Source organism: Anolis sagrei, chromosome 4, assembly GCF_037176765.1.
Source record: "Anolis sagrei isolate rAnoSag1 chromosome 4, rAnoSag1.mat, whole genome shotgun sequence".
Classification (NCBI taxonomy): Eukaryota; Metazoa; Chordata; class Lepidosauria; order Squamata; family Dactyloidae; genus Anolis; species Anolis sagrei.
Window position 1 is genome coordinate 201,018,652 of NC_090024.1, and position 26,795 is coordinate 201,045,446.

The window sequence follows — 26,795 nt, forward strand, 5'->3', positions numbered from 1 at the left end:
CACTCCCTTCTCCTCTTCTCTTCCTTTTGCTAAAGCCTATTCTAGCCCCTGAAATCTACACTTCATAATCCCTCTGTTCCAAAGTTCCTCTCTCTGCAAACTCGTTCCAGTATCCTGGCATAGTATTAAGGATTTTCTTTCCATTCTTCATGAGTTTTCTATTTATTGCCTCTTGTTAAAATCTGAAGGGATTCAATGATCTGACTTTACACTATTGCATATTTGGTGGGAAATTGGTGGCATTTTGCCCTTCGGGTTATATTTTAATAAATTCCAATTGCCTATTGAATTGTTGATATAGAATACAATTAATGGTATATTACACAGAAGGGATACATGCTGGATCCTTTAATAGTCTCTTTCATTGTTATAACAGAGTGTGGTTGTTTTATCTTCTTTCAGTTGTATTGCACATGGTTTGATCTGGCAGTCATGCATCCATGCCTCACATTGTATGCTTCATTGACCTCAATTTGGGAGGAAGGGTCAGCCTGGATCCTGGATTTTTTAAAACAAGTTTATTCCTTTTGTTCATTATTTCTTTAAACTTGGCAGTAGCTGACAGCCTGACTTTTTATCTGGTGAAATTCTCCCTCTACAATTATAGAAATACTTGGACCACTGTCTTGAATTAAACCTACAGACTTTAGACAAAGAAAACCTTTATAGGATTTCCAGTAAAATATTTTTTCATAGGCTGTCCTGTCATTAACTTTACACTATTTCTCTGACTCTATCTTTTCATTCTTTGACTCTTGATTTATTTCCTTGTGGAGCATATTGCTTGTATCTATCTCAGCCTTCCTAACATGATGCCAGGGAGCCACGGTGGCGCAGTGGGTTTCCTTTGTGCCTGCTGAAGTGTTGACCTGAAGGTTGGCGGTTTGAATCTGTGAGATGGAGTGAGCTTCCATCTGTCAGTCCCAGCTTCCCATGCGGGGACATGAGAGAAGAATGGTAACATATCCGGGCATCCCCTGGGCAATGTCCTTGCAGACAGCCAATTCTCTCACATCAGAAGCAACTTGCAGTATATTCTGTATTTGCTTCTGATAAAACAAATGATGCCTCCCAGATGTATTTAGTTTACACTTCTCATCTGCTGATTAGGGGCCCATCCACACAGTACATGGCGTCCCCTGAAAACACTGAAATAATTGCTACAAAAAGCTAAAAATAAAAAGATTTTCAGTTATGGGAATATCCCTCTTCTGGCTGGAAAATGTGGATATTTGAATCTCTGTATGTCTCTACACTCAGAAAATACATGTTGGTTCTTGATTGGTTGTATCCTAAAAACATGGCATCAGTTGACTAGAGGGTGAACATTTTATCCACACCTTTGATGAAGTTTCTGACACACAAACAACTGTCTTGCCGTGGAATCAACTTTCCCCATGTTTTAATTATACAAGCAATGAGGAACAGACATGTATAGCCCAGGAACATCTCCCATGCCTCTGAATGATACTAATAATGACAAAGTTCTGTTTCTGGCTTGAAAGTGTCAGTTCCTGTTTAATAATGTACTCCTGACTTTGAAAGTACTGGTCCTACTCCACAAACTTTCTTTTTGTGCCACAAACTTCATTAAACATGTGGAGGATGAAGTTTCTCTTGCCAGGACAAAGTTTTTGCCCTCTAGTCAACTTTCCCCATCTTTGCAGGATAAAAGCAATAAGGAACAGATATGTATGACCTGGGAACAAAACTCGTACAAATGATGCACACATTTGCATCTGCGCATTTACAGGTTTTAAAAAATAAAAAACGCCAAAATTTCTGGTGGATGTCTTACGGCGGCCATCTTGGGGGCTTCAAAATCCCACAATGAAGTAGCAAGTCTGGACATCACAGGCAGAAATCCTGGGACTGACAGGTCTGTGTGTGGACCTGCTCTCAGGTCTCCTGCAGGTCCCCCTCCCCCAATGGAAAACCCTTGATCAGGTGCTGTCCGGAAGCGGTCTAGCTTGATCTCATAGTTACTGGTCATGTCTGCATAAAGGTTCAAGTATTGAGAGTTGATTTTGGAATAAATGGAACTTATCCTTAATTCAGGTATAATTAAGTAGGTGTTTTAAAAAAAGAAAGTAAGAATTCTGGTTCTTTTTTTAATTTACTAAGATTTAGTCAAACCTCCTGTACCATTTCAATATCTTGATGCAGAATTATTGAATTAGCACATCCTCCCCACTGGATTGAATAATAATACATTAGCAAATTATGGAGATCAAATCTGTCTTTTGGGCAGAACATGTTTCCAGTCCCTTTGCAACCATTGTCAAAGATTCTAAAGAAGAAGCAAATGTGGACTGCAGATTTATAGCAGTGAATTTTAAAAATTCAGTATAGTTTTAGATTACTTTCTACAGCTGCGACAGCTAGTATAAACAATGGAGAATTGATTACCCAGGCACGACTTGTTCTCACGCATTATGCAAAGACAAGGAACAGATGAAGTTAAAATGCTCTCTACAGTTAAGTGAAAAATATATCTGTCAGCACAACAGGGCTTTGGTTTACATGTTGTGGAAAGCCAAGAATCCATGGGATCTTACTTTACTCTGTGCATGCTGCTGATTTCTACTCCTTGTCCCCAGGTGTCTTGGCCTACAACTCCCAGAAATCCCAGCCAGTTTTTCAGCTGTTAGGATTTCTGGGAGTTGAAGGCCAAAACATCTGGGGACCCACAGGTTGAGAACCACTACTCTACTCTGTCATAAACAACTGTAAAAAGTCAGAGAAAGAAACCACAAATCACATCCTGGGTTCTTTATGTGGCTTGTTGATGGAAAAAATAGGTCAGAGTGGGCTTTCTAGGTTTGCATGGCCCCCTAAACCATGTACTGAAGTGGTCAAATGCACAAGGGATTCTGGGAAATGTAGTCCCCCAAAAGCAATTTGTGCAAGGGCTGCCCTTGCACAAATGTAATTAAGCAGTAGGGATGGAAGCAATCCTTACAAATTCTCTCATCCATTTTCATATTGAGATTCCCAAGTGAAGAAATAGTTATCGAATGTGATATAATTTAACTTTTTCTTGATAAAGGTTTTTGCAAAAAACACATTTCTGTACAGAAAGCAATGTATTTTTCATGAAAAGAAAGCTTTGTGCATTTTTCTTGAAGTCTAGACTGAAAACATGCATAAGAACCTATCAAAATCATATTCAGTATTGACAAAATGTCTAAAATTAATGCTAAGTTTTACATGGTGCTGCCACATAGATACTGTGATACACATGCTTAAGAACACTCCTTTCTTCTTCTTTTTGGACATTTGCTGCAGCTGTACCTAGTTTTAGAAGAATCTGAATTCTAATTCAAAGGCTTTCACATAGCTTTGTGGAAAATACAGTGCTTTCTAAAGAACCAATGTGGAGGTTCAATAAAATATAGCCTAGGAACTGCAGCAACAGAACAAAAGATTTAAAATACATATAGATAACTCTTTAGCAATCTGATGTGCCTTTTGAACAGGAAAAGCCAGGATCTGGCCCTTTGCCCAGTCAGGACTGTATATCATCACAAACAACATGCACTCACTATCTAGCTCGCTGTTAATAAATTCTGATAGGGCACTAAAGTTTTACAGCTTCTGTGGTTGTTCACTCTCTGGACCCTGTTAAATCCCAGCAGGTGATATACAAGGCTGTGAAGTTGTCATTTTCTCTGAACCTGGTAAAGTGGGTTTGTGTAGGCAGGTTTTTTTCTTTGTGACTGCTTACTGTCTCTTTTATTTTTTGCTCCTGGAGATGTTCCAGATGGAAAGAATCAAAACTTGAATGAATACAAAGAACGGAAGAGGTGTGTGTGTGTGCGGTGGTGTATGTGTGTGAGAGAGAACCTTAGAAAGCTTATCTCATGCAACAGGGTTTACATTTCAGTTGCCCAGGGACAGCAATTTGTGGTCCATGAATTGAATGCTTTAGGGAAATACTCTAATGACTCAAGCTGACATTTTGCTAGATTGTAAACTATCTGCACATGCACACATGCACTCACACATATTCATATCAATATACTGACATACATATACAGATTCATTCTGATATGGCTGAAATACCAGTGTTTTATTATCATTGCACTAAAACATGTGGAGAGCTAATGCATGAAGAAACATTAATTAAACTATTTTAATGTGAACATGAAGTGAGCATCAGTCTTTCTGACTAGCTTGTTCAGGCTTGACTGAAATATGTATATTTGGTCAGTGAAATATGGGAAGAGCAGGAGAGGGACAATTGACTACATATTAGAAATTTAGCTTACAGGCTGGCTTGCTTCTTATACTTGCAAGTTGCTCTGAAGAAATATATATATTAGGGAGAAATGAAAATAATACCAAGAGATCTCCTTATGACTAACAAAAAAGGATGTCATAACACACTGAAGCCCCCCCCCCCCCCCCCCGACAGTCCCTATATCCCAGGATCTTATCCCAGGTTTTCTGTTTATCCCAGATTATGTGGACGTGGAGACTCATATAATCCAGTTTAAATCAGAAAACCTGGGATCAGATCCTGGGATACAGGGTCTGTCTGGAAGGGCCCTGAGACATCTTGTCAAGAAAATGGTCAATGGTCACTGTATCTTTTGGTTTGCTTTGGGCTTCTCTTATTATTTGTGGGAAAATTGTTTGTGTGCACAGAACTGGTTTCTTGTATCCAAACCATAATTTTTCGTAGGAAACCGTGTATTTAATCCATTCTGTAGCAACATTGCATTTGAATATTTTTTTTTGCAAATGAGTTTTTTCTCAAATAGGTCCCAACATGCACAATAGCTCCTATAATCTCACTTCTTTTCAAGATAGTTTATGTAATTATTTATTTATATTTATATATAGGAATAAAGTCAGTGTAAACTTACACCCATTGTTTCATGTAGGATTTATCAACTGAAATGCTAAGTATCTGTCTCATCATTTTCAGATGCCCTGATGTTTGCCCTTCTCTGCGAATACCGAGTCTATCTGCGATTGGCCAATGCACAGACAGTAGCTGTGAAGCCCCAATAGGAGGTATGTATAATTACTTCAAAGCTTGTTTTGGTTGTTGAGCATTCGGTGCCGTCATGTTGAATCCTTTAAAAAAAAACTCAAGGGACTCTTGACTACACAACAATATCACAACTGTGCAGAAAACACTGTTGCTTTCCTGGGCCACAATATTTTCATGAACTGAACTTCAGATTTATTTATTTTGTATTTTTCTTCTTCTTTGTGAAGCAGTGCTAGGTGGTGGCTTCCACATTGGGAGAAGTAAAAAAGTGGTTCTGATTGTAGTCTGGACTTTACAAGAGATAAAGATGCTGAATTCTGCTCCCAAAATAGGTTCAACACTTTGAAGAGCAACCTTAAATTTTATATTAAAATATAGAGTGGATTCACCACTCCATTGGCATGCAAGTTCTCAGTTATCAATAGAAATGAGTAGAGCCTGCATTTATGGAATTGTGGCTGAATCTGATACTATAAATGGATGCCCAAGGGCCAATATACAGACATTTTGTTAAATAAATAGCAAATTGATTCCTTGGATTTTGAGAGCTGTGAATTTCTTCTGTAGTAGTTGTTGTGTGCCTTCAAGACTTTTCTGATTTATCACAACACTAAGATCAATCTATTACAGGTTGCTTTCCACAGAAGAGGCTGAGAGAGTGTGATTTGCTCAAGATCATCCATTGAGTTTCCATCATGGAGTGGACATTCAATGTTCAAACTGCTACTGCTCTCTGTGTGAGCTTTACCCTGGAAATATTGTGTATGACATTCATGTAATTTATAGTTTGTTGTAATGGTGATTATTGGGGCTGTTCTCACTGCTTTTTGTTATGTTGTGACTGGCTAGGCCACTGTGATGTGTTGAAATTCAAAAAGTGGATCACTCCTATGTGTTCAGTGTTTAGCAGCAGAACTCTAGCTCCAGCATAACATTTTCTAGACTAGACTAACTTGCAGAAGCAGCTGCGGAGTTATCTCATTTCAAACAGCTTCAAGGGAGAGATTGATGACATGGAGGTCCTTTTAATTCCTTCTTTGGTGTTTTCATACATTTTATCTAGTATGGCTACCAGTCAAGCTAGTGACATGCCACTTCTGGTTCTGGAGACAGTATATCTTTATGGGGAATGTCAGGAGTGTAAGATGGAGGATGTAGGTTCATACCCTGCTTCTGGGCTACTCGTAAGCTACTAGTTGGCCACTGTAGGAACAGAATCCTGCAAGGAAGATTCCAGCAATACATGGAGAGAGAGTTGCCAGATGTACATGCTGGCTTTAGAAAAGACAGAGGAACGAGAGACCAAATTGCCAGTATCCGCTGGATAATGGGGAAAAGCAGAGAGTTTCAGAAAAAAACATCTATTTCTGTTTTACTGACTATTCTAAAACCTTTGACTGTGTGGATCATAATAAATTGCTGGCAGAAACATTAACAACCTTAGATATGCAAATGATACCACTTTGATGGCTGGAAGTGAGGAGGAGCTGAGGAAAAAAGAAAGTGCAAATGCTGGGTTGCAGTTAAACATAAAAAAGCAAGATTATGGCAACAAGACTGATTGATAACAGGCAAATAGAGGGAGAATACGTGGAGGCAGTGACAGACTTTGTATTTCAGCAAAGATTAGTGCAGACACAGACTGCAGCCAGGAAATCAGAAGACGTCTACTTCTTGGGAGGAGAGCAATGACCAATCTCGATAAAATAGTGAAGAGTAAAGTTATCACAGTGGCAACGAAGATCCGCATAGTCAAAGCAATGGTATTCCCTATAGTAAACTACAGATGTGAGAGCTGGACCATGAGGAAGGCTGAGTGAAGGAAGATAGATGCTTTTGAACTGTGGTGCTGGAGGAAAGTTCTGAGAGTGCCTTGGACCATGAGAAGATCCAACCAGTCCATACTTCAGGAATAAAGCCCGACTGCTCATTGGAGGGAAGGATATGAGGCAACGATGAAATACTTTGGCCACATCATGAGAAGACAGGGAAGCTGAGAGTAGACAATGATGCTGGGGAAAATTGAAGGAAAAAGGAAGAGAGGCCGACCAAGGACAAGATGGATGGATAGTATCCTTGAAGTGACTGGCTTGATTCTGAAGGAGCTGGGGGTGGTGACGGCCAACAGGGAGCTCTGGCGTGGGCTGGTCCATGAGGTCACAAAGAGTCGGAAGCAACTGAATGAATAAACAATAATAAAAACAGAATACTAGATTGGATAGTTTAGTACAACCTATCTTATGTTCTTACAATGATGTAGACAAGCTGGATTCCCAACTACCTGACATTTCAACAACACCACCAATAAATTGTATTTGTTACCTCCCTCTTAACAGCTCACAGCACTGCTGGTTGAGAGTGGCATAATGAAAATGGTTGACTCCACATATCTGTGGCCGTGCATGACATTTGATTATTCAGATATTGCTATCGTGCAGTTTAGTTTTAATTGAACAACTTAATCAGGAGAAAAATGAGGCATTTTAAATTTCTAAGTTTAATATCTAATTGAAATGTCTAATATCTACAATTTCTGGTAAATTGGCCAGCTTCATAGTGTGATGTATTGCAGATTATATAATATATGGGTGGATATGTGTATACATGCACAGTTGTCATTAGAAAACTATTTTCATTTCTGTCCATTTGCTGTCCACTCCGGTTTATAGGGGTTGGTTAAAAATATTCTTTTAATCTGGGGATTTAGTGGTTTAGTGGTTTTAGTGTAAGACTGGGACTTCAAAATTCAAATCTCCTTTGAGCCATGGAAAAGCAATGAGTGGCCTTGGGCAAGTCACATTCTTTCAGCATGACTTGAAGGCAGGCAACAATAAGGAACCCCTAGGATAGGGTTCTTGCAGGTGAGAATCAGCTTGAAGGTGCAATTGATAGAATTATACTTTAATTTTGGTGGGTTGGTGGATGGGGTGAAATAAAAAATTCATGTGTTTGCCAAACAGATAAAGTTCACAGTTCAAGTTCTTAAGATACTGTTATGTTGTTCCTTTTTGTCTCTTAGTTTTTTTTTATCTCACATGCATCTTATTTCTTTTGCTTCACCAGAATGAGTGAGAGGGACATCCAAAGCTTGAGCAAAGGGGTATTGGTGCTCTCTCTCTGCCTTATAATGCTATGGGGAAGGCTGACACTGGCCTCATCACATCACAGAAGCCATTCAGGTAGGCCTTGAGGATATTTTGGTCTCTGTCTCTGTCTTAATCTGTTGAAACATGAACTATTGTCCTGTGAATATTTATATGTTTTCCAAAGAGCTGAAATGATAATTGTGGGAGCTACAGATCAGGGACGGGGAGCATGGAGCCTTCTAATTGTCGAACTATAGCTTGCCATTAACTATGCTCACTTATTGGGGACCCACATTTTGTCTGTTCTTGGTATAGGATATGGCCTTTGAAATGTATAATTTTACATGATATAGAGACATGTTAAATCTCACTGCTACTTTGTAAAATTTGCTAGTTGTTAAAAGATAGCATAGTTTTGAAAGTTTGCAGAGAGAGGAAGATGCTGACGACAGAGTTCTGGATTTGTGAAGGGGGTGATGCTTGGGCTGTCCTCTTCCTTCTATCTTCAAAGGCCATACTGTTTTGGGGGGGGGGGGGAGAGAGAAAACACCAGTATCATGTATGCTCCTTTCCCAGAACTGCTTTGCAGAGATTTGATGTGTGAAAGATACTCATGCACTAGTAATAATAATAATAAACTTCATTTATACCCCACCAATGGGGACTCGGAGGTGGCTAACGTGAGGCCAAGCCCAAAAATACAATACAACACAATAAAATACAGAATGCAGAGAACAAAAATTACATCAGAAAATAGTTACAGTAATAAAATAAAATAGATACAGCAAATTAACACAATATAAAATCAAACAGGATGGGCAGGCCAAATGGATGAGATAAAATGCTAAAACCCTGAGTGAGGTAGGAATAGAAAATATGTAGGTGAGGGGAGCCCAAGAAGGATAAAACAGTGGGGTAAGGCTTTCGATTTAGGACGGGGGAAAGTGCACCATAGGGGCAACACTATAGATGGAGCATTCAGAAATGGGCTAAATGGTCACTCTCCAAAGGCATATTGGAAGAGCCAGGTTTTCAGTTTTTTCTTGAAGTCTGCTAAAGAGGGGGCTTGCCTAATCTCACCAGGTAGTGAGTTCTAAAGACGGGGAGCCACAGCGGAGAAGGCTTTCTCCCTTGTTCCCACAAGTCTTGCTTGTGATAGAGGAAGGGCTGAAAGGAGTGCCTCTCCAGAGGATCAGAGAGATTGTGCAGGTTGGTGGTAGGAGATGTGGTCACGAAGGTAGGCGGGTCCCAAACCATTCAGGGCTTTATAGATAATGACCTGTACCTTGACTTGGGACCGGAAGATGAACAGCAGCCAGTGGAGCTCCTTAAACGGGAGGGTGCGGGTTGACCACTCTTTGTAATTCCCAGTTATTAATCTGGCTACCAAACATTGGACCAATTGAAGTTTCCAGGCCATCTTCAAGGGAGCCCCGCGTAGACAATCCAGTCTAGACCTAACTAAGGTGTGGACCACCGTGGCCAAGTCAGACTTCATGAGGTATGGTTGCAGCTGGTGCACGAGTTTTTGTTGTGCAAAGGCCCTTCCAGCCACCACTGACACCTGAGCATCAAGAGTCAGTGCTGAATCTAGGGGGACCCCCAAGCTGCGGACCTGTGTCTTCAGGGGGAGTACGACCCCACTAAGCGCAGGTTGCCACCCAATACCCCGGTCGGACATACGACTGACCTGGAGGACCTCTGTCTTGTCAGGATTTATCTTCAGCCTGTTTGTCCTCATCCAGATCATCACAGCAGCCAGGCACTGGTTCAGCACCCGAGGGGCTTCCTTGGATTCTGATGGAAAAGAGTAGTGGAGTTGGGTGTCATCTGCATAGAGACTACTGCCTGAGGATGGGTAGTGCCTTAATTTTCAACCTGAGAGGACAAATCTAGGAATTTCTAGATCTTCTGGCACATTTCTACAATCAAATTCTACTAGAACAGTGTTTCTCAACCTGTGGGTCCCCAGGTGTTTTGACCTACAACTCTAAAAAATCCCAGCCAGTTTACCAGCTGTTAGGATTACTGGGTGTTGAATGCCAAACATCTGGGGACCCACAGGTTGAGAAACACTGCACTAGAAGCTGAACATAGAATCACATTGGAGGACCAACAGATTGCTAGAGAGGTAATCTCTGTAGAAATCTCTAGGTCCTCCAATATGACCAGAGGAAGCTGACTGTAGAATTACACTAGAGGATCTAAAGAATCCTAGAGAAATCATCTTAATCAAATCCATGAATAACCAAATCTGTGAAAGTCAAAACCACAAATGTGAAGAATGACTAACTATTGGCATTCAGCAGAAGGATGCAACAACAGAATCACCATCTAACCAGATGAGTGTAGATTTACACAGTGAAAGCATGAAGTCAACATTGTGTTTCATATGGAAAACTAACTGAATTTTGATTCAGGACAGTAACATCAAGAATTATTCAGTTTGTTTCTTTTTTGTTAAGGCTTAAAGACAAGTTTAATTTTTGTATTGTTTATGTTTCTGGCATATATATTGTGTGCAACAGGAATGGTAGTGGTAAACATTTTGCCAATGTGATTATTCAACTCCCAACTCCTATATATGAGGAGTGTTTGTGGATGTAAATCTGTTGCTTAAAAAGAAAACTGCAGGCAATTCTAAGGAACTGGAAGTGCTTTTTACATTAAATTTTTATTTGTGCTGTTCATAGGGCTGATGCATGCTACAGATTTCCAATTGTCAGAGGCCCTTTGCTACCAATTGTAGACTAACATCTGCAGCCTGAAGCTTCTTCTGCATTCTGGCTGTTATTATATGCCTTCATGTTGAGACCACATAGCAAACCTATGGTTCTTGCCAAGATTTATTCAGAGGAGGTTTATCATTGCCTTCTGCTTAGGCTGAGGGAATGTGATGGGTTGTCATGGCTGATCAGGGATTTGAATCCTGGTCTCTTGGTGTGCTGGCTAAACCCTCAAACCATTATGTCATACTAGCTGTCTAACTTTCGATGCATGCAAATGGATTCAACATTTTCCACACTGTGGGCAGAAAAACAGTTCACCAGCTTTCTCAAAGGAGAGAAGAAATTATCTGGTAGTGCTTTTGGAGATAGGGACAATGACAGCAGTGCTTGTAGTACTCTTGAAGACAGGTGTTCTGGGAGCTGATCTATGTATGTACTCCCCCATTGGTGCAATGTGTTAAATCCTTGTGCCAGCAGGACTGCTGGCTGAAAGATTGCCGGTTCAAATCTGGGAAGTGGGGTGAGCTCCTGTCTGTCTGCTCCAGCTTCTCATGTGGGGACATGAGAGAAGCCTCCCTCTGGATGGTAAAAAAAATATCCAGGCACCCCCCCTGGGCAACGTCCTTGCAGATGGCCAATTCCCTCACACCAGAAGCAACTTGTAGTTTCTCAAGTCACTCCTGACGTTAAAAAAACCCCCACATACATAACAGGAGTATAAAAAGTTATCAATGATATGGGCAAACCTCCTTGTGAACATTCAAAAAACATATTAGATCAGATTGCCAACTCAATACATGTATTACTTTATAACACTAGTCTGCTGTCATGTTGGTTACAACAATGGTAACATCCTGGGATGTTATTTATCACATTGCATCAACATATCCTGGGATAAATGTGTTCATTATCACATGTTTTTGCAGTAGTGTCACAGTGCTGGTTTGGTGATCTGTGGTCTGACATTCTCTATTCTCAGCTGTCTCCATAATCTGTCCTACCCAGCATTTTTATAATTTGTTTTATCTTTATTTTTACTGCAATTTTGCTATTTCAGTAATACAGATTTTTTAAAAACAGGAAAGAAAGAGGGTAGAGGAGGAAAAGGAGAATGTCAACCATCTTTGGTTTAGCAACTGGGAGAGAGGGAGAGGAGGAGGAGAATTATGCTCACTGATATCACATGATTTCTGGCATATTGAAGCAGAAGTGGAAGGAACCAATCACATGGAAGAAAATAATGTGAAGGTTTTACTTCCTAATGGAAATAAGTGCTATGTATGAAGTCCAGAATTAGGGATCCATGAGCAAAATTAATGGTTTATTCCAGCATAGATGTCAATCCACTCCTTCAGATTTTATTTATTTATTTATTTATTATTCAAACTTATATGCTGCCACTCCCCTGGGGCTCAAAGCGGCTTACAAGAACAGGCTAAAATTGAACACAATTTAAAAACAATTTAAAACAATTTAAAAACAGATCGTTGATATACAATATTACAGCCCAGTTATTTAAGCACAGTTACATAGTTATCAGAGTGTGATCAGAATGCAACAGAAAACAGAAAGAATGACTTTGACTTCAAAGAGTAATTGAATACAAGTTTTTGAAGGAGCTGGTCTGTAGTACAGAGGCACGAGAGCAATTTATCTGCTTACCAAAAGACCACTTCCTTAGATTCTGAAACTTTTCTGAGACTTGTTTAGTGAAACTGCAGTCATGAGAACATGTATATTAATATAGATAGTGTGCCAAGAAACCATTATCTCTTTTCATACCTCTACTAATGGATTGGATTTGGTGACTATGTCTGGAATAAGTGACATGAGCAGTTTAATTTGTGCTAGCAAAATGACAAGGCTGGATAGTGGTCTGTGTGCTCTCAATCTGAGAAGAGCTTTGAATATTAACCTTAAGGTCCTTTTGCTTTTTTTAAAATCTGTTTCATCTATACTTGAGGCTTTTGAAATTTTGATACTAGAAATAAATGCATCCTTACAAAGTTGCTCATGAAATTATGCTGAACAAAATGAAGAGGTCAGCTTGGAACTATACAAAGCTTGAAATGTGTTGTGTGTATGCAGGGGCGGCTCAACCCATTACGCAAAGTAAGCATTAGCAGTATAGTTGATTTTGCCCAGGGGAGCTCTTGAGGCGCTCTTGGGGGAAAATAGACCTTGACACATGCGAGTTGTAGTTACTGGGATGTATAGTTCACCTACAATCAAAGAGCATTGTGAACTCCACCAATGATGGAACTGAACCAAATATGGCACACAGAACTCCCACGACAAACAGAAAATATATATCAGTGATTGGTTGGTGTGTGTGTGTGTGTGTGCCAAAATACTGTTTGCTTACCGTTGAAAATTACCTAGGGCCGCCTCTGTGTGTATGTGCCTTCAAGTGGTCTGTCAATTTATGTTTACTCCAAAGGGGTCTTTTTTAAAAGGCATGGAATATTCAGATATGGTTTTGCCAGTTACTTTCTCTGAAATTTACTCACTCTTAAAAATGACAACGTGAAGTCTCTACCTACTTTTCTACCTAGAAACAAAAAAAAAAAAAAAAGGATTTGCAGATTTGTTCACATTATTGTCAGTATCTGTTATGGGTATGTAAACAGAAAGAGATGTATCATGTAGATGTGGGAGATGAGCTTCTAGTTTATACAAAGTTATCTACTGGAATGAGGATTTTTTCCCCAACAGAAGGAAACAATTTTGTACATAGTTAACACAGCAACACTAGTTTATCTTTTATGCTAAAAAAAATCTAACCCACTGTTTTGACTATCTTTGAACCATGTGTTATGAGGGATCTGATGACTTCAAGGGGTTTTTGCTGAAAACTTGCTTCCCTAATTGCTGCATGCTCTGCGGAGCAATTAAAAGTGAGTGGCTGCTTAGGAAATTTCTGCTGCTATTTCTATTCACAGGCATAGTGAAACTTCTAGTTTACTGCAGGGGCCCAAATCCCATTGCTTCAGTCTAGTGTATATTTTGGAGTGTGGCAGGAATTTATAAAGAAGTAGAAATATCACGAAATGCATAATAAGCACCTGCCTGTGGAGAACAGGAGCAATTGTTGCTCCTGTCTTAGAAGTTTATCTGTATTGTGAGTTGCAAATGCTTTTCTGACATTTTTTTTTTGCATTCAAGTTATTTTCCATATACCACCATCACCACCACTTCCCCCTCTGTTGATGCTTCCTTTTCCTTAATACTGAGACTCAAGGTGGCTTATAAAATATTAAAACCAATACAGATTATAATACACATGAAACATCAGTAAAAACACATGAAACTTATTTTAAAATTCAATTAAACCAGTGGTTGCCAACCTTTTTTTTTTGAGCAGGCACCACTTGACCAGGGACCATTTTGACCAGGGACCACTCTCCAACAAAAAGGTTATCAATCAGTTTTTGGTCAACTTTAGATTTGGTTTGGTTATTTGGGGTGCTGATTCAGAAAATTGCATTGGATAGACCACATTATCTCTAGTTTCTCATATAGAACACATGCCATCCAGTAGTCTCCATCTGGTTGCCCACAGAAAGTCATATTTAATAATCTAGAACTGATGTGGTAGTAGTAATCTTTTGTGGGTAGGGAGCCTTTCCCCTCCCAACATCCCCATTGCCTCTGCACCATAAGAGGTTTGGCGAGCGGTTTTGAGGCAATGGGTAATGGTGAGGCCATGAACCATATTTTTATTCTTGGGGACCACTGGTGGTCCACCAACCACAGGCTGGGAAACACTGAATTAAACAGTCTGCAGATTTAAACTGTTTAATATGTTGTTAAAAGACAAGATAAAATCAACACAATATTAATAATCCATTGCAGTCAGTTCCAGAAAGCCTGTTGGATCAGAATATTTTCCCTTCCAGTTTTAGGGAAACAAATGGAACCCTTTTAATCTCTCTAAGACATCTACACTAAATATTTATGCAGTTCAAACCAGTATTAAAGGAAGTGGTTTCACTGTGCAGGTGATTACTAATCCTGGAACCAGTTTGGCGCCTGGATGTTGATTACACAAACCACAGCACAGTGGTACACATTAAGAGCTTTCTTTCCTGCACTTATATGGGTGTATGTTGTCTGGCTGCCATTGTATGAAGTTAGCTTCATACTGAATTAAATGCCCAGTGTAGATGGGGTCTAAGGAGAGAGTTTTGCAGTCTGGGAAGTGCCACTGAGGATGCGTCTACACAGCAGAATAAAGTGCAATTTGACATCACTTTTAGCTGCCATAGTTAAATGCTAAAGAATTCTGGGATTTGTAGTTTGGTGAAGCATCAGCACTCTTTGGCAGAAAATGCTAAAAAGTTTGCAAAACTACAACACCCATGATTCCATAACATTGAGCCACAGAAATTAAAGTCATGTCAAACTGCATTAATTCTACACTGCAGATGCACCCTGAGAAAGCCATCTCTCTTGTTCCTACCAAGCATGGTAGAGAAGAGGGAAGGTTTCCTGTGAAAATTATGACATGTCAGACAGGCTCATATACAATGATAATAATCCTTCAAATAGTCTGAACTCGAGCTGCATGTAAGCAGAATACAGTACTTTCTTTTGATGGGATTACTGATGGAGTTTGAGCAAAATGTCTACTGATTCGGATCTGAATTCCATGCCTGTTTGCTGCATGTTGGTACTTCACATTAAATGAATACTTCTAGAGTAATTCTGCTGCAGTGCTTTGTTTTAAGGCAACAGAGCTTGTCTGCACTAGGCCTTTCTTGCCTGTTTTTGGCTGACATAGTACAGCAACATCTTTCTCAATCACTTCTGATTTAAATAATCTAGTGTAGGAGAGCCAACAATGCATGGCAGGTTCTAAGAAAGGTATACAGGTGTTGGCAAGATGTTCCAAGTTCAATAGTACTGTATTTTCTTAAAGAGTCATGTTAACATTTCAGACACAAAAATTACTCATGGGAGTACTTTCCTTCTTGGAAATAGCAGCAAGGGAAGCCCGTAGAAACTGATGCTGTTGAACAGATCTTAGCCTGGTAAATTCTTTCAGTGACTGACTAGAAACCTTTATAAGCTACTATAAGCTATCCCAAGGGAAAATGGGAAGAAACTGCACAAAATAAAGAACAGTAAAATTGTAGCATGAAGCCACATTGCTGCAAAGCCTTCTTAGATGAGTGTTCTCATTCCTCATGTTGATTTATTCCATTGCTTTCCCCACCTACACTGGGAAACTCGAAGATGGCAGCATTTGGGGGCATATGGCAATTTCCAAATTTAGTGCAGCACATTATCTGGGAGAAGACTCTGAGCAGTGGTTTACTGTTTTCTATTTTTAATTTAGTGAATGTGCTTCCATTGTTCAGCTCATTACTGAATAACAAGGTTTTCTGTGAATTGATCCTCTGTCCCTGCATTCCTAGTAATGCCATCTGGGGAGAAAAACACATAACTAAAAATATTGAAAGGTCACGTAGCTAAATGAAGGGCTTGTAATTTTTACTGCCTTTGTAATACAGGTAGAATGTGAGTTGAGTTTGCCTTTGTGTTAGTTTCTGCCAGGCACATAGTGCAGACATCCTAAGTGTCTGGGAGTCAGTCTCTTGCTTGAATAGTAATAATTTGCATGGGGAAGAAGCCCAATTTCTCTTGGTCTGTAATTATATGCAAAATTGAATCTGAATATGGTAGTTGCTAATTTTCGCAGTATGTTCAAGGAATTGTTTTGGTACCACATTCACGTTTAAAATCATGCTTCTAGCAGTGGAAGCTGGCGAGTGTATTGTAAAGGAGAACATACAGTGGAATTAAATTGCAACTACCTTTGGTAATATATGGCACACACCTATCACCTTTTCAACATCTAGCTATTCATCTTCCAGTGAAGAATTCCAATTCTATAATCCCCTCATTGCTTAAAACCAGCATATATCTTGACTAATGTGGCCATTTCAAACAATTTATGAGTGTTAGTTTTCTTTATTCTTTTGCTGACCTTCGGCCGAGTGTATACAAAGATTAACTTCTATAATAATTTGCAGTATTATTTCTAGAAGAAGCACCATATTTGCAGAGATATCTACTGTTTCCCTGAGTGATTTCATTGGTGTGATCTGTTGGGAGGTTTACTTGGAATGAAGCTACAAGAAAAGTTAACTTTGTTGTTAGGTATGACTCAAGCCTGCATTTTCTGGGTAGGAAAGATTTGTAATATTTCCCATAGTATGGAACAGGTGTGAATTTTGTAGGAAGGAAAGATGTGCAATGTGAATGTTCAGGCTCACAGTTATTTTGTTTGCTTCACTGTAATGCTCAGGTTATTGTAACAGGTTGTTATAACTTAGAATGCTTAGTAAATGTTAGGTTCTATTTGACCTGCATTAAGAAGCAGAGTATAGAGAAACTGGCCTTCTACTTAAGGGAATAGTCATAGAATCATAGGATCGTTGAGTTGGAAGAGATCTCATGGGCCATCCAGTCCAACCCCATTCTGCCAAGAAGCAGGAAAATCGTATTCAAAGCACTCCTGACAGATGGCTTAAAAGCCTCTGCTTAAAAGCATCCAAAGAAGGAGCCTCCACCGCACTCCAGGGCAGTGAGTTCCACTGCTTAACAGCTCTCACAGTCAGGAAGTTCTTCCTCATGTTCAGGTGGAATCTCCTTTCCTGTCGTTTGAAGCCATTGTTCCATTGCGTCCTAGTCTCCAGGGCAGCAGAAAACAAGCTTGCTCCCTCCTTCCTATGACTTCCCTTCACATATTTATACATGGCCATCATGTCTCCTCTCAGCCTTCTCTTCTGCAGGCTAAACATGCCCAATTCCTTAAGCCACTCCTCATAGGGCTTGTTCCCCAGACCCTTTATCATTTTAGTTGCCTTCCTCTGGACACATTCTAGCTTGTCAACACCTCCCTTCAATTGCAGTGCCCAGAATTGAACACACTATTCCAGGTGTGGTTTGACCAAGGCAGAATAGAGGGGTAGCATGACTTCCCTTGATCTAAACACTAGTGATTTCCGTTGTTATGTAAATTTCCTTTACATTAGGGATGGAATATTGAGCCCCAGACCCCTTCTACACTGTGCATTATATCAGTTTACACTGCATTATATGGCAGTATAGATGGGGCCTCAGTCTAATCCTTGAGGGTTCCCTAGGTGTCCACAATCGTCTTACAATGATGCCATTGCTTTGCAGTTTCCTACATTTTAGAAGTCGGTTTTCATTTTTTAAAAAAGAAGAAGTTGAAAGTATTCTCTTAAGACTGATTCATGACAGCAAGATCTATATATTAAAATGTGCTGGTATTTTTTTGTTTTCATTGTTTTGCTTATGACTTTGGCCACAGGTTGAATACAATGTTTTGCACTGTCCCCCCCCCCCCCATGTTATTGTGTTATAACCTAGAAGTGAAATGAATTGAATTACCATTGTTACTATGTGACATATGTATGGTATTCAGCATGAGGAAATTGCAAAATACGTGTATTGTGCTACAAAAGTTAAATCAGCAAAAACAATCTGGCACTTGTTGGTAACATTTCAATCCTTTCCAGGTCTTTGATTGTAACACAATAAAATGTGGCGACGTCACATGTGACTCTGACTGTGTTCTGCAATGCTCTGTATGGCCACAGAGAAGTTATATGAAATTGAACAATTTGGGCTGAAAGAGTTTCATATAGAAACAACAACAACAACAACTTCATTTTTATACCTCGCCTCCATATCCCCGAAGGGACTTGGGGCAGCTTTCACGTGGGACAAAATGTCCACAGAACATCAAAACAAAACAATCTACTAAAAACAAAAACAAAAATGATTAAAATAAAACATAGTAAAGTGTAACAATCAAACAAAACACAATTAAATAAAACATGAAGGTATAAAACAGCAGCGTTAAAACTCAGTCAGACTTTACCTTTGCTTCATGTCCTCAGATATCTGGATGTAGGAAACGCCTACAGAGGGATGCATTTGGAGACAGGGATTCTGAGTCAGTTGTTCTTTTTTTTTTTTTTAAACCAAACCTTTTAAAGACAGCGGAGGAGTGAGAATGGTTAAGCAAAGAAATGATGTATCCAGGGAATGTTTCATTCTTCAGTCAAGAGTCCAAATTGCTGATACCTTCCCAAAATGTGAAACATATGCTTGCCTTAACTGTTAGTGTTCACTTGTCATGTGGCCTTCAGGCAACAGAAAAAAGGATGATGGATCAGAAGAAAGGAAATCAATGAAATCCAATGAAATCCCATGAAATCTCTTGAAGTCTGGAAATAATCATGGAAAGTAAAACTTTTAGCCATAACAGGAATAGTGTCATATATCCAAATGGATCTATAGATACAAAGCAATTGTTGCATCAATCCTTGGAAAGGGGAAACACTCTGCTTTGCAGTGTTACCTAGCAAGAAGAAAATATGGGCTGCAAATGGAATCCTCCTCCAGCATTTTTCCTTTTTGGTTGCCTTTGTATCCCACTCTTATTGCAGGGAACTCAGGGAATGTACATGCCCCATCCATTTTTATTTTCTCAACAACCTTGTGAGGTGCATTAGTCTGCAAGGCTATGACTAGCCCAAGGTTTCCCAGTCATTTTGTATGAAAGACAAAATAATAGAGTTAAGCACTAACTGGAAACAAATTTTACAAACCCTAAAGATCATAGGAAACTATTAGAGTTAAGCACTAATAATTTGGGGAAAAAAATGAAAACAAATGTTGCAAACCCAAAAGGTCACGGGGAATAAATATGTTGAGTGATAGTGAGATAGGATTTGCTTGACAAGACAGAGGTCCTCCAGGTCAGTCATAGGCCGGATCAAAGTATAGGGTGGCAACCTGTGCTTGACGTGGTTGCACTCCCCCTGAAGTCACAGGTCCACAGCCTGGGTGTCCTCCTAGATTCAGCGCTAACTCTTGAAGCTCAGGCGTCGATGGTGGCTGGGAGGGCCTTCGCGCAATTGAAGCTTGTGCACCAGCTGCGACCGTAACTCGTGAAGTCGGATTTGGCCATGGTGGTCCACACCTTAGTTACCTCTCGATTGGACTATTGCAGTGTTCTCTACGTGGGGCTGCCCTTGAAGATGGCCCAGAAATTCCAACTGGTCTAACAGGCAGCAGCCAGATTACTAACTGGTGCGAATTACAGAGAACGGTCAACCCTCCTGTTTAAGGAGCTCCACTGGCTGCCGTTTATTTTCCGGTCCCAATTCAAGGTGCTCCCACCCTCATCGCAAGCGCAACTTGTGGGGACGAGAGAGAGGGCCTTCTTTGTGGTGGCCCCCTGGCTCTGGAATTCACTCCCCAGAGATATTAGGCAAGCCCTCACCCTGGCAGTCTTCAGGAGGAGCCTAAAAACTTGGCTATTACAATGTGCCTTCAATTATTGAATGTAAGATACTCCCTGACCAAACTCTGCATAAAATGACCTCAGAAGCACTTTATGTTATGGTTCGTGCAATTAAATCCTACCTAATTCCTGGATCCCCTCCCTGATATTTTACATTGTCCTATCTTCCAGTGTTTTAAAATTTTATCTTTGAATTTGGCTCTGCCCAGTGTGATCATTTGTGTTTTAATGTTTTATTTTATATTGCTGTGTTGCTTATTTATATTGGTTTTGCATCTTATGTTATTTTATTTTCTGATTTTCTGTTGTGTTTTTGTGTTATATTGTGTTTACTGTATTGATGGGTGTGGCCTCATGTAAGTCGCTCCGAGTCCCCTTGGGGAGATGGAGGCCGGGTATAAATAAAGTTTTATTAGTATTATTCTCTGACATTCAGCTCTATTTCTTCTTGTTATTTGAGTCAGCTGAGACTTTGCATTTACTGAATCAGTGCCTAGAAGCTATAATGGATTAGATGAAAATTACGTAGTAATCTTGTGTTGTGTACGTTTAAGTTGTTTCCAACTTATGGTGACCCAAAGCTTTTGTTGTCAATATTTGTTCAGAGGAGGTTTGCCTTGCCTTACTTTGAGGTTCACCCAGTGGGTTTCCATGTATGTATGGGGATTCAAACCCTGGCCTCTAGAGTTCTAGTCAGGACTCAAACCAGTACATCACAGAGACTTTCAGAAACTCAGTCAAATGAAGATGAATTCTGATAAGACAAGAGGCTCTGTGAATGAGTGATTCTTGGGTCCATAGAGAGTTGGCCCACCACTTATAGTGGAATCATAGCTCAGAGTGTTGTGTGAAGGGGGCCCTGCAATCTGCCCACTGTTATATAGATAGGTTGACTTCTCAAAATATACATTTCCTGCTGCAGAATAGAAACCTGTTTGAAGGATGTAACCACACACTCACCACTTCTCGTAATTAGTTATGAATTTTTTATTTAAGTAAGCACAGTCGTGTGGCTCTGACTAATGATCTCAAATGGAAGCTGCTGACTGCATCCATTTAGCCAACTTTTGGCAACTTAAGTTGGAAATTCATCTTCTTTGTGAACCTGATGCTACCACTAATTTATGTGGAAATATTTTAATCACATTGTTCAATATATAAATCCACTTAAATGCAATTGCTTGCCGAAAGTGGTATTAATTGCTGCCTCATCATGTTTTCTTGCTATACTACTCAGGACTTGCTCATTATATGCAATTAAAAAAGAGAGAGATTTTGTTTAAAAGATTGCACTTGAACAACCACACCTGAACTGAAAACTGGTTATTTAAAAGTTCTGATGACTGTTAAGAGTAGCTTTCTACATTATTAAGAAAACAGTCAGTGGGTGAAGTGGTTTAAGTGCTGGACTGTGACTCTGGACACAGGATTCAAATCCCAACTCAACCCTCAAAATCCACTGAATGACCTTGAATAAGTCACATTCTCCCAGCCTCAGAGAAAGGCAAAGGAAAACCCATGAACTTTTTTTTACAAAGAAAAGACAATGATAAGTCTACCCTAGGCTCTCCAGAAATTGGGAATGACTTGAAGGCACACAACACAACAACAGTCAAAGACATTGGTTCTTTCTAAATTGTGTAGAATTAGTGATAGACCATTCTTCCGTATCTTGGATCACTTTGAATTTGCTTGAATTCAATACATGTTACTGAAAATAAGTAGTTTTGCATTCAGAGCAGTTATGACTTTGAAAGTCAAGCTTAGAACTGTAGTAAGTTAGCAAAAGATGGTTATGTATACTGAGAACTACAACACACGAACAGTGTGGTGGAAGTCAGAGAAAGGAAACGCAATGCTGTTGAAAGGAAGTGAAGAAGATAAAACAGGAAATTGCGGGCCTCATGGCACTCAGTGGACCTCATGGCACTCATATGCGCTTTAAGTTTATAGTTGGATTCAAGCCTAAAAGATACTACTTACAGTACAGCTTGGAGAGCTGTACTCAGAATCTGTATTATTTTTTAATGGGCATTTGTAAACCATCCCATTCAGCAAGTGCCCTCAGAATTTGGAAATCTCTCTCAGAATCAGATGTTGGTGTTGTATTTAGAATTTGAGATGTTTCACCTTGCCACCACTATTTGCACAGAGCTAGCTGGACCATGCCAGTACTGGCAAAAAGAACAAGGATGCTGTTTCTCCCTGCAAGACATGGGTAACATTGGGGCTGTTCCTCCTACCTGAGGCACTGGGGTTATTTGGGCCACTACTTTCAATGAAATTTTATGTCTAGCTATTCTTTCAGCTGCTATAGGACTGCTTGTTGCTTGTCCTATTGTAAATTGATTTTAGTATCTCCCTGAAAAGTTTGAAAGAAATTCCTGTATGTAACAAAATACATATAGAATCTGTATACAACTGATGTGGCAGACCACTTTCCTCCTTTTACCGCTTTCTTCCCATATTGCATTTCCACCTCTCAGTACATAATATATGCATGTTGCTTTGTGCCTTCAAGTTATTTCTAGTTCATGGAAATTCTAAGGGTTTTTCTTGGCACAATTTGGTCAGAGGGGTTTTGCAAAGGGGTTTTTATTTTTCAGGGCTGAGAGACTGTGGTTGCACAAGATCACCCAGTGAGTTTCCATGGCTGAGTTTCCATGGAGATTAAATCATATCTCTAATAAAAGTAAATGTGAAACTAATTTTTCCAAAAGGACTTTTAAAAAACTATCTTCAAGAAATACAAGTCTTTGTTTAGACCGGTGGTTCTTAACCTGTGGGCCACAACCCACTAATGAGCCATGAGATTTAAAATAAAGTCCACAGCACTAAATGATTAGATATGGTTTTCTGTGGGTGAGCAGATGGCGACTACTAGATGGCATATGTTCTGTATCAGAAACTAGAGCTGAATGCAGTTTTCTGAATCGGCATCCCAAATAACCAAATCAAATCTAAACTTGACCAAAAACTGATTCATAGCCCTTTTGGTACCAATGTTGGGGAGTTGTTCCTGATCAAAGTGTTCCCTGGTCAAATGGTCCCTGGTGGAAAAAAAGGATGGAAACCACTGGTTTAAACCAATAAGCTTTTCTGATTATCTTCTTTTTTTGCTCCTTTCATCTTGGTAGTATCCAGTTCAGCTCCCATAAAATGTAGGGAAATAATAATAATTATTATAATTTTATTTCTTACCCCCCTCTCCTTGTGTCAGGTTCCAGAATAATTAAAACACATAAAAATTGTAAATAACCACAAATACACATATTACAATTTATTTCTATAAAATATGCATATTAAAGCATTTCTATAATATATATATTAAAATTCACAAAACAGAGATTAAACAAAGGATTAAACAAAAAAGTAGAACGTGCATTCTTATCCCCCACTCCCACCCCTGGAAACCAAGCAAAGATGAATAATATAATGTCGTCTGTTAAAGTGAAAACAATTGACTTGGCAGCACTTTAAGTTCTAATAGTTGCATTATGCCATTTACCCTGCTTTGTTCTGCTGCATTTTCTTTATTCCTTCTTATTGCTCTCAGCTCTTTTCTATGCACTGTTTGCAAGCTACTCGGTAAAAACAAAGCCCTGCTCTTTGCAAATATACTAAACCTTCCTTCAGAACTACAACATTTATCCACAAAACTGGGAGAGCGATTACTACAATTTAGAATAATTATGAAACACTGAGATTTCCTCCATTCACTAAAGACTGAAGGATGTAGGAGGTTTATTTCTGGCAAAAGCGTAAGATTCCCTTTTGGCCTTAATATTCCAATTAGTGTACTATGGAATGGGCAAAAACTTTACCATCACTCCATCTTGTCCCATTACATTTCATAAATGCTTCATAAACCCATTCTTGCATTTTACTTCATAGTTGTGTGCCCTATTCACATTCAGTGGGGTTAGAGGTGCAGGACCCCTGTGAAAGTGGAAAATCCTGAATTAACAAAAACCAAACCTTTTTATTAACCTGAGAGAATATCTCTTGAGAAATCTCTCAAACATCCATCTTGATTCTATCATCAATATCCACTGGACACTGACCACACAGTTGTGCCCTAGAACCTATACATTCCTGGAGAAGTGGTCTCTCTCAGAATCTCTAGGTCAATTAGCTTCACTGTAGAGTCACCCGGAAAGACTCCCAGAGACAACATGTTAATCAAAGCCATCAAATCCATAAAAGTGAAATCTGTAAATGTGGAAAGCCAACTGTATGTGTATATAGGCAATTACCTTCTGCACCTTGAGTAGGTGTGGAGCTGTTTAAGAAACTCTGAACCTGATCAGAAAAGAAACACATGCAAGTCCTTTGGTCAAGATGGTCAGATCTTTCTCAGGTCACACAGTATGAAATTGCAAGTGGGGCAAGTTTATTGAGTGCACACAAGTCTTGTATATCTTTCAGTCTTGCATATCTTTCAGTGAACAATGAGGAGAAAATTCCTAAAACACAACTACACATACTCATCTGACCTAGCCTACCTGCATAATTTAGCTAATCCATCATGTTTAAGTTCAGGCCTGCCTTGGGGACATATACTTCCCTTAATGAAGTTCTTCAGACAGGGTTCATGAAAAGGACAAGCTATACACACACACACACACACACACACACACACTGACTGAAGACATACAAAAAGGAGACACTTTGGCTCAGCATTTTAAAACTTACATATGTCTGTATGTATACATTTATGCACATGAGGGAGATGGGGAGATGCAATATTTTCCATCAAAGAGCATAGATAATTGTGGCTAAAATCTGGTAGTCTATTATTATTATTATTATTATTATTATTATTTACTTGTACCCTGCCCTATTTCCTCGAGGGAACTCAGAGCAGCTTCCAACATAACTGGCAAAAATTCAATGCCTATAAAGTCTAGAAAGTTTATTTCCCTGAGAATCCCCCTTAAGAAAATATTTTTGTTTAAAATTGTTTGAAACAATCATTAATATATTATTATTATAAAAATTATTATTTCTTTATTACCCATTTCTCCATGCAGCTCAAGGCAGGGTATGACACAGTTCAAACAGTGAAGTAAAACAAAGTCCTATTAAAATACATGTAACAAATACACACAGGTAAAATGCAGCTTTAAATTTACCAATAAAATGCAGGTTGAAATTCACAAGTTAAAACTGACTGGGAAGGCTTGCTGAAAGACATAGTTCTTCAGTAGTGTCTTAGATTCTGACAGCTGATTTTGTTGTTGGATCTCTTCTCCTTTACCAAATGCAATTCCCATTTTAATTATTTATTGACTGTTGTTTGATTGTGTTTTCCAGTTTTGCTGCACATTGCTTCAGGAGGGTTTATTATATATACCTAAAACAAAAAAGGCATGTACATACATGCACCATGAAAACAATGATTGACAGAAAGTTCATGTGTATTTTATCATAGAGGTAAAATAGGAATGTGAAAAAGCTTCAGGCATAGACCAGTTTTGGTTTTATTTACATTCATGTAGCAACATCTTGCCAGGATATTGAATGTTCACACATTATTATTAGTAGTAGTTCTCAGGACAAAAGTTTGGAGCAGAAGTTCAGGTCCTAGAATCCATGGGACAGCTTACTCGATTTTGAAGTAACTGAGGTAGTACACATTGTGTATAACATCATTAAATCCAGATATTTAAAACCTGTAACTGTGCTGCTACCTCATATAAATGGTAGTGGAACAGGCTAGTGAATGTATCTCCCCATGTGGATCATTTTTTACAATATGCTCTGCAGATTTGATGAGACAAGATGATAAAAATCCATTTTTCCCTCTCTGCACTCAGTTAAGGTATGGTGGTAATGAGCAATAAAGCAGGTCTGCTTCTCTCTAGTAGGCATTTAATAATATATGTGGAAAGGCAGAAGTGAGTTTAAAAATTTTAATTATTCATTGAATATTAGTAGCAGCATTGTACCATGCCGAGCACGGAATACAGATTTCTTGCTTGGCAGTTAGCTGGGGAGGAAATTGGTAGAATTAGTTCTCTGATATGAGAGCTGATTGTCAGATAGTTAAGAAACAGAAGTTTCCGAAATCCCAGGTCAGCAGCTTGGAAGAGCTGAAGAAGTAGCGGCATACGGGTGCCGCTGTGCCAGAGATGCTATATCTATATACAGTAAAGCAGCCCTAATGCGATTTTCAACTACACAGAGTATGGCAAAATTCCTCACTGTTTGATTTAGGGGTTATAACTTCAGGTGCTAACCATGGCAAAGTCAAATTTCCAATCTAATTGCAAACCCCTGAGAGATGCAACTTGAATGTTGGTTTAATGTATGCATTCTTTTTCTGGGATGGGAAATGGGCACCAATCCTGATACTATTAGAATGGTTAGGGTTAGAATGTACAATGATGATGATGATGATCATGTTATAAAACCAAGAATGGATCATCAATGTTGCAATCCCAGGCAACAGCAGGATTGAAGAGAAACAACTGGAAAAAGCTGACACAATATGAGGATTTAAAGATTGAACTGCAAAGACTCTGGCACAAGCCAGTCAAGGTGGTCCCAGTGGTGATTGGCACATTGGGTGCAGTGCCTAAAGACCTTGGCCTGCACTTTAACACAATCGACGCTGACAAAATTAC

The 26,795-nt window shown here is 39.3% G+C and overlaps 1 protein-coding gene across 3 annotated transcripts in view; it reads left to right on the plus strand.

Moving 5' to 3' along the window:
- Window positions 1–26,795, plus strand: part of TAFA3 (TAFA chemokine like family member 3) — a 138,576-nt gene that overhangs the window by 38,478 nt on the left and 73,303 nt on the right. For 2 of the 3 annotated variants that reach the window (XM_060772675.2, XM_060772676.2), the window contains exons 2-3: window positions 4,934–5,022; window positions 8,066–8,181. In XM_060772675.2, the coding sequence (XP_060628658.1) occupies window positions 8,067–8,181 (115 nt within the window). In that variant the 5' untranslated portion in view covers window positions 4,934–5,022; window position 8,066. Of the gene's footprint in view, window positions 1–4,933; window positions 5,023–7,781; window positions 7,864–8,065; window positions 8,182–26,795 lie in introns of those variants that run through there. The other variant, XM_060772677.2, reaches the window with a different exon arrangement.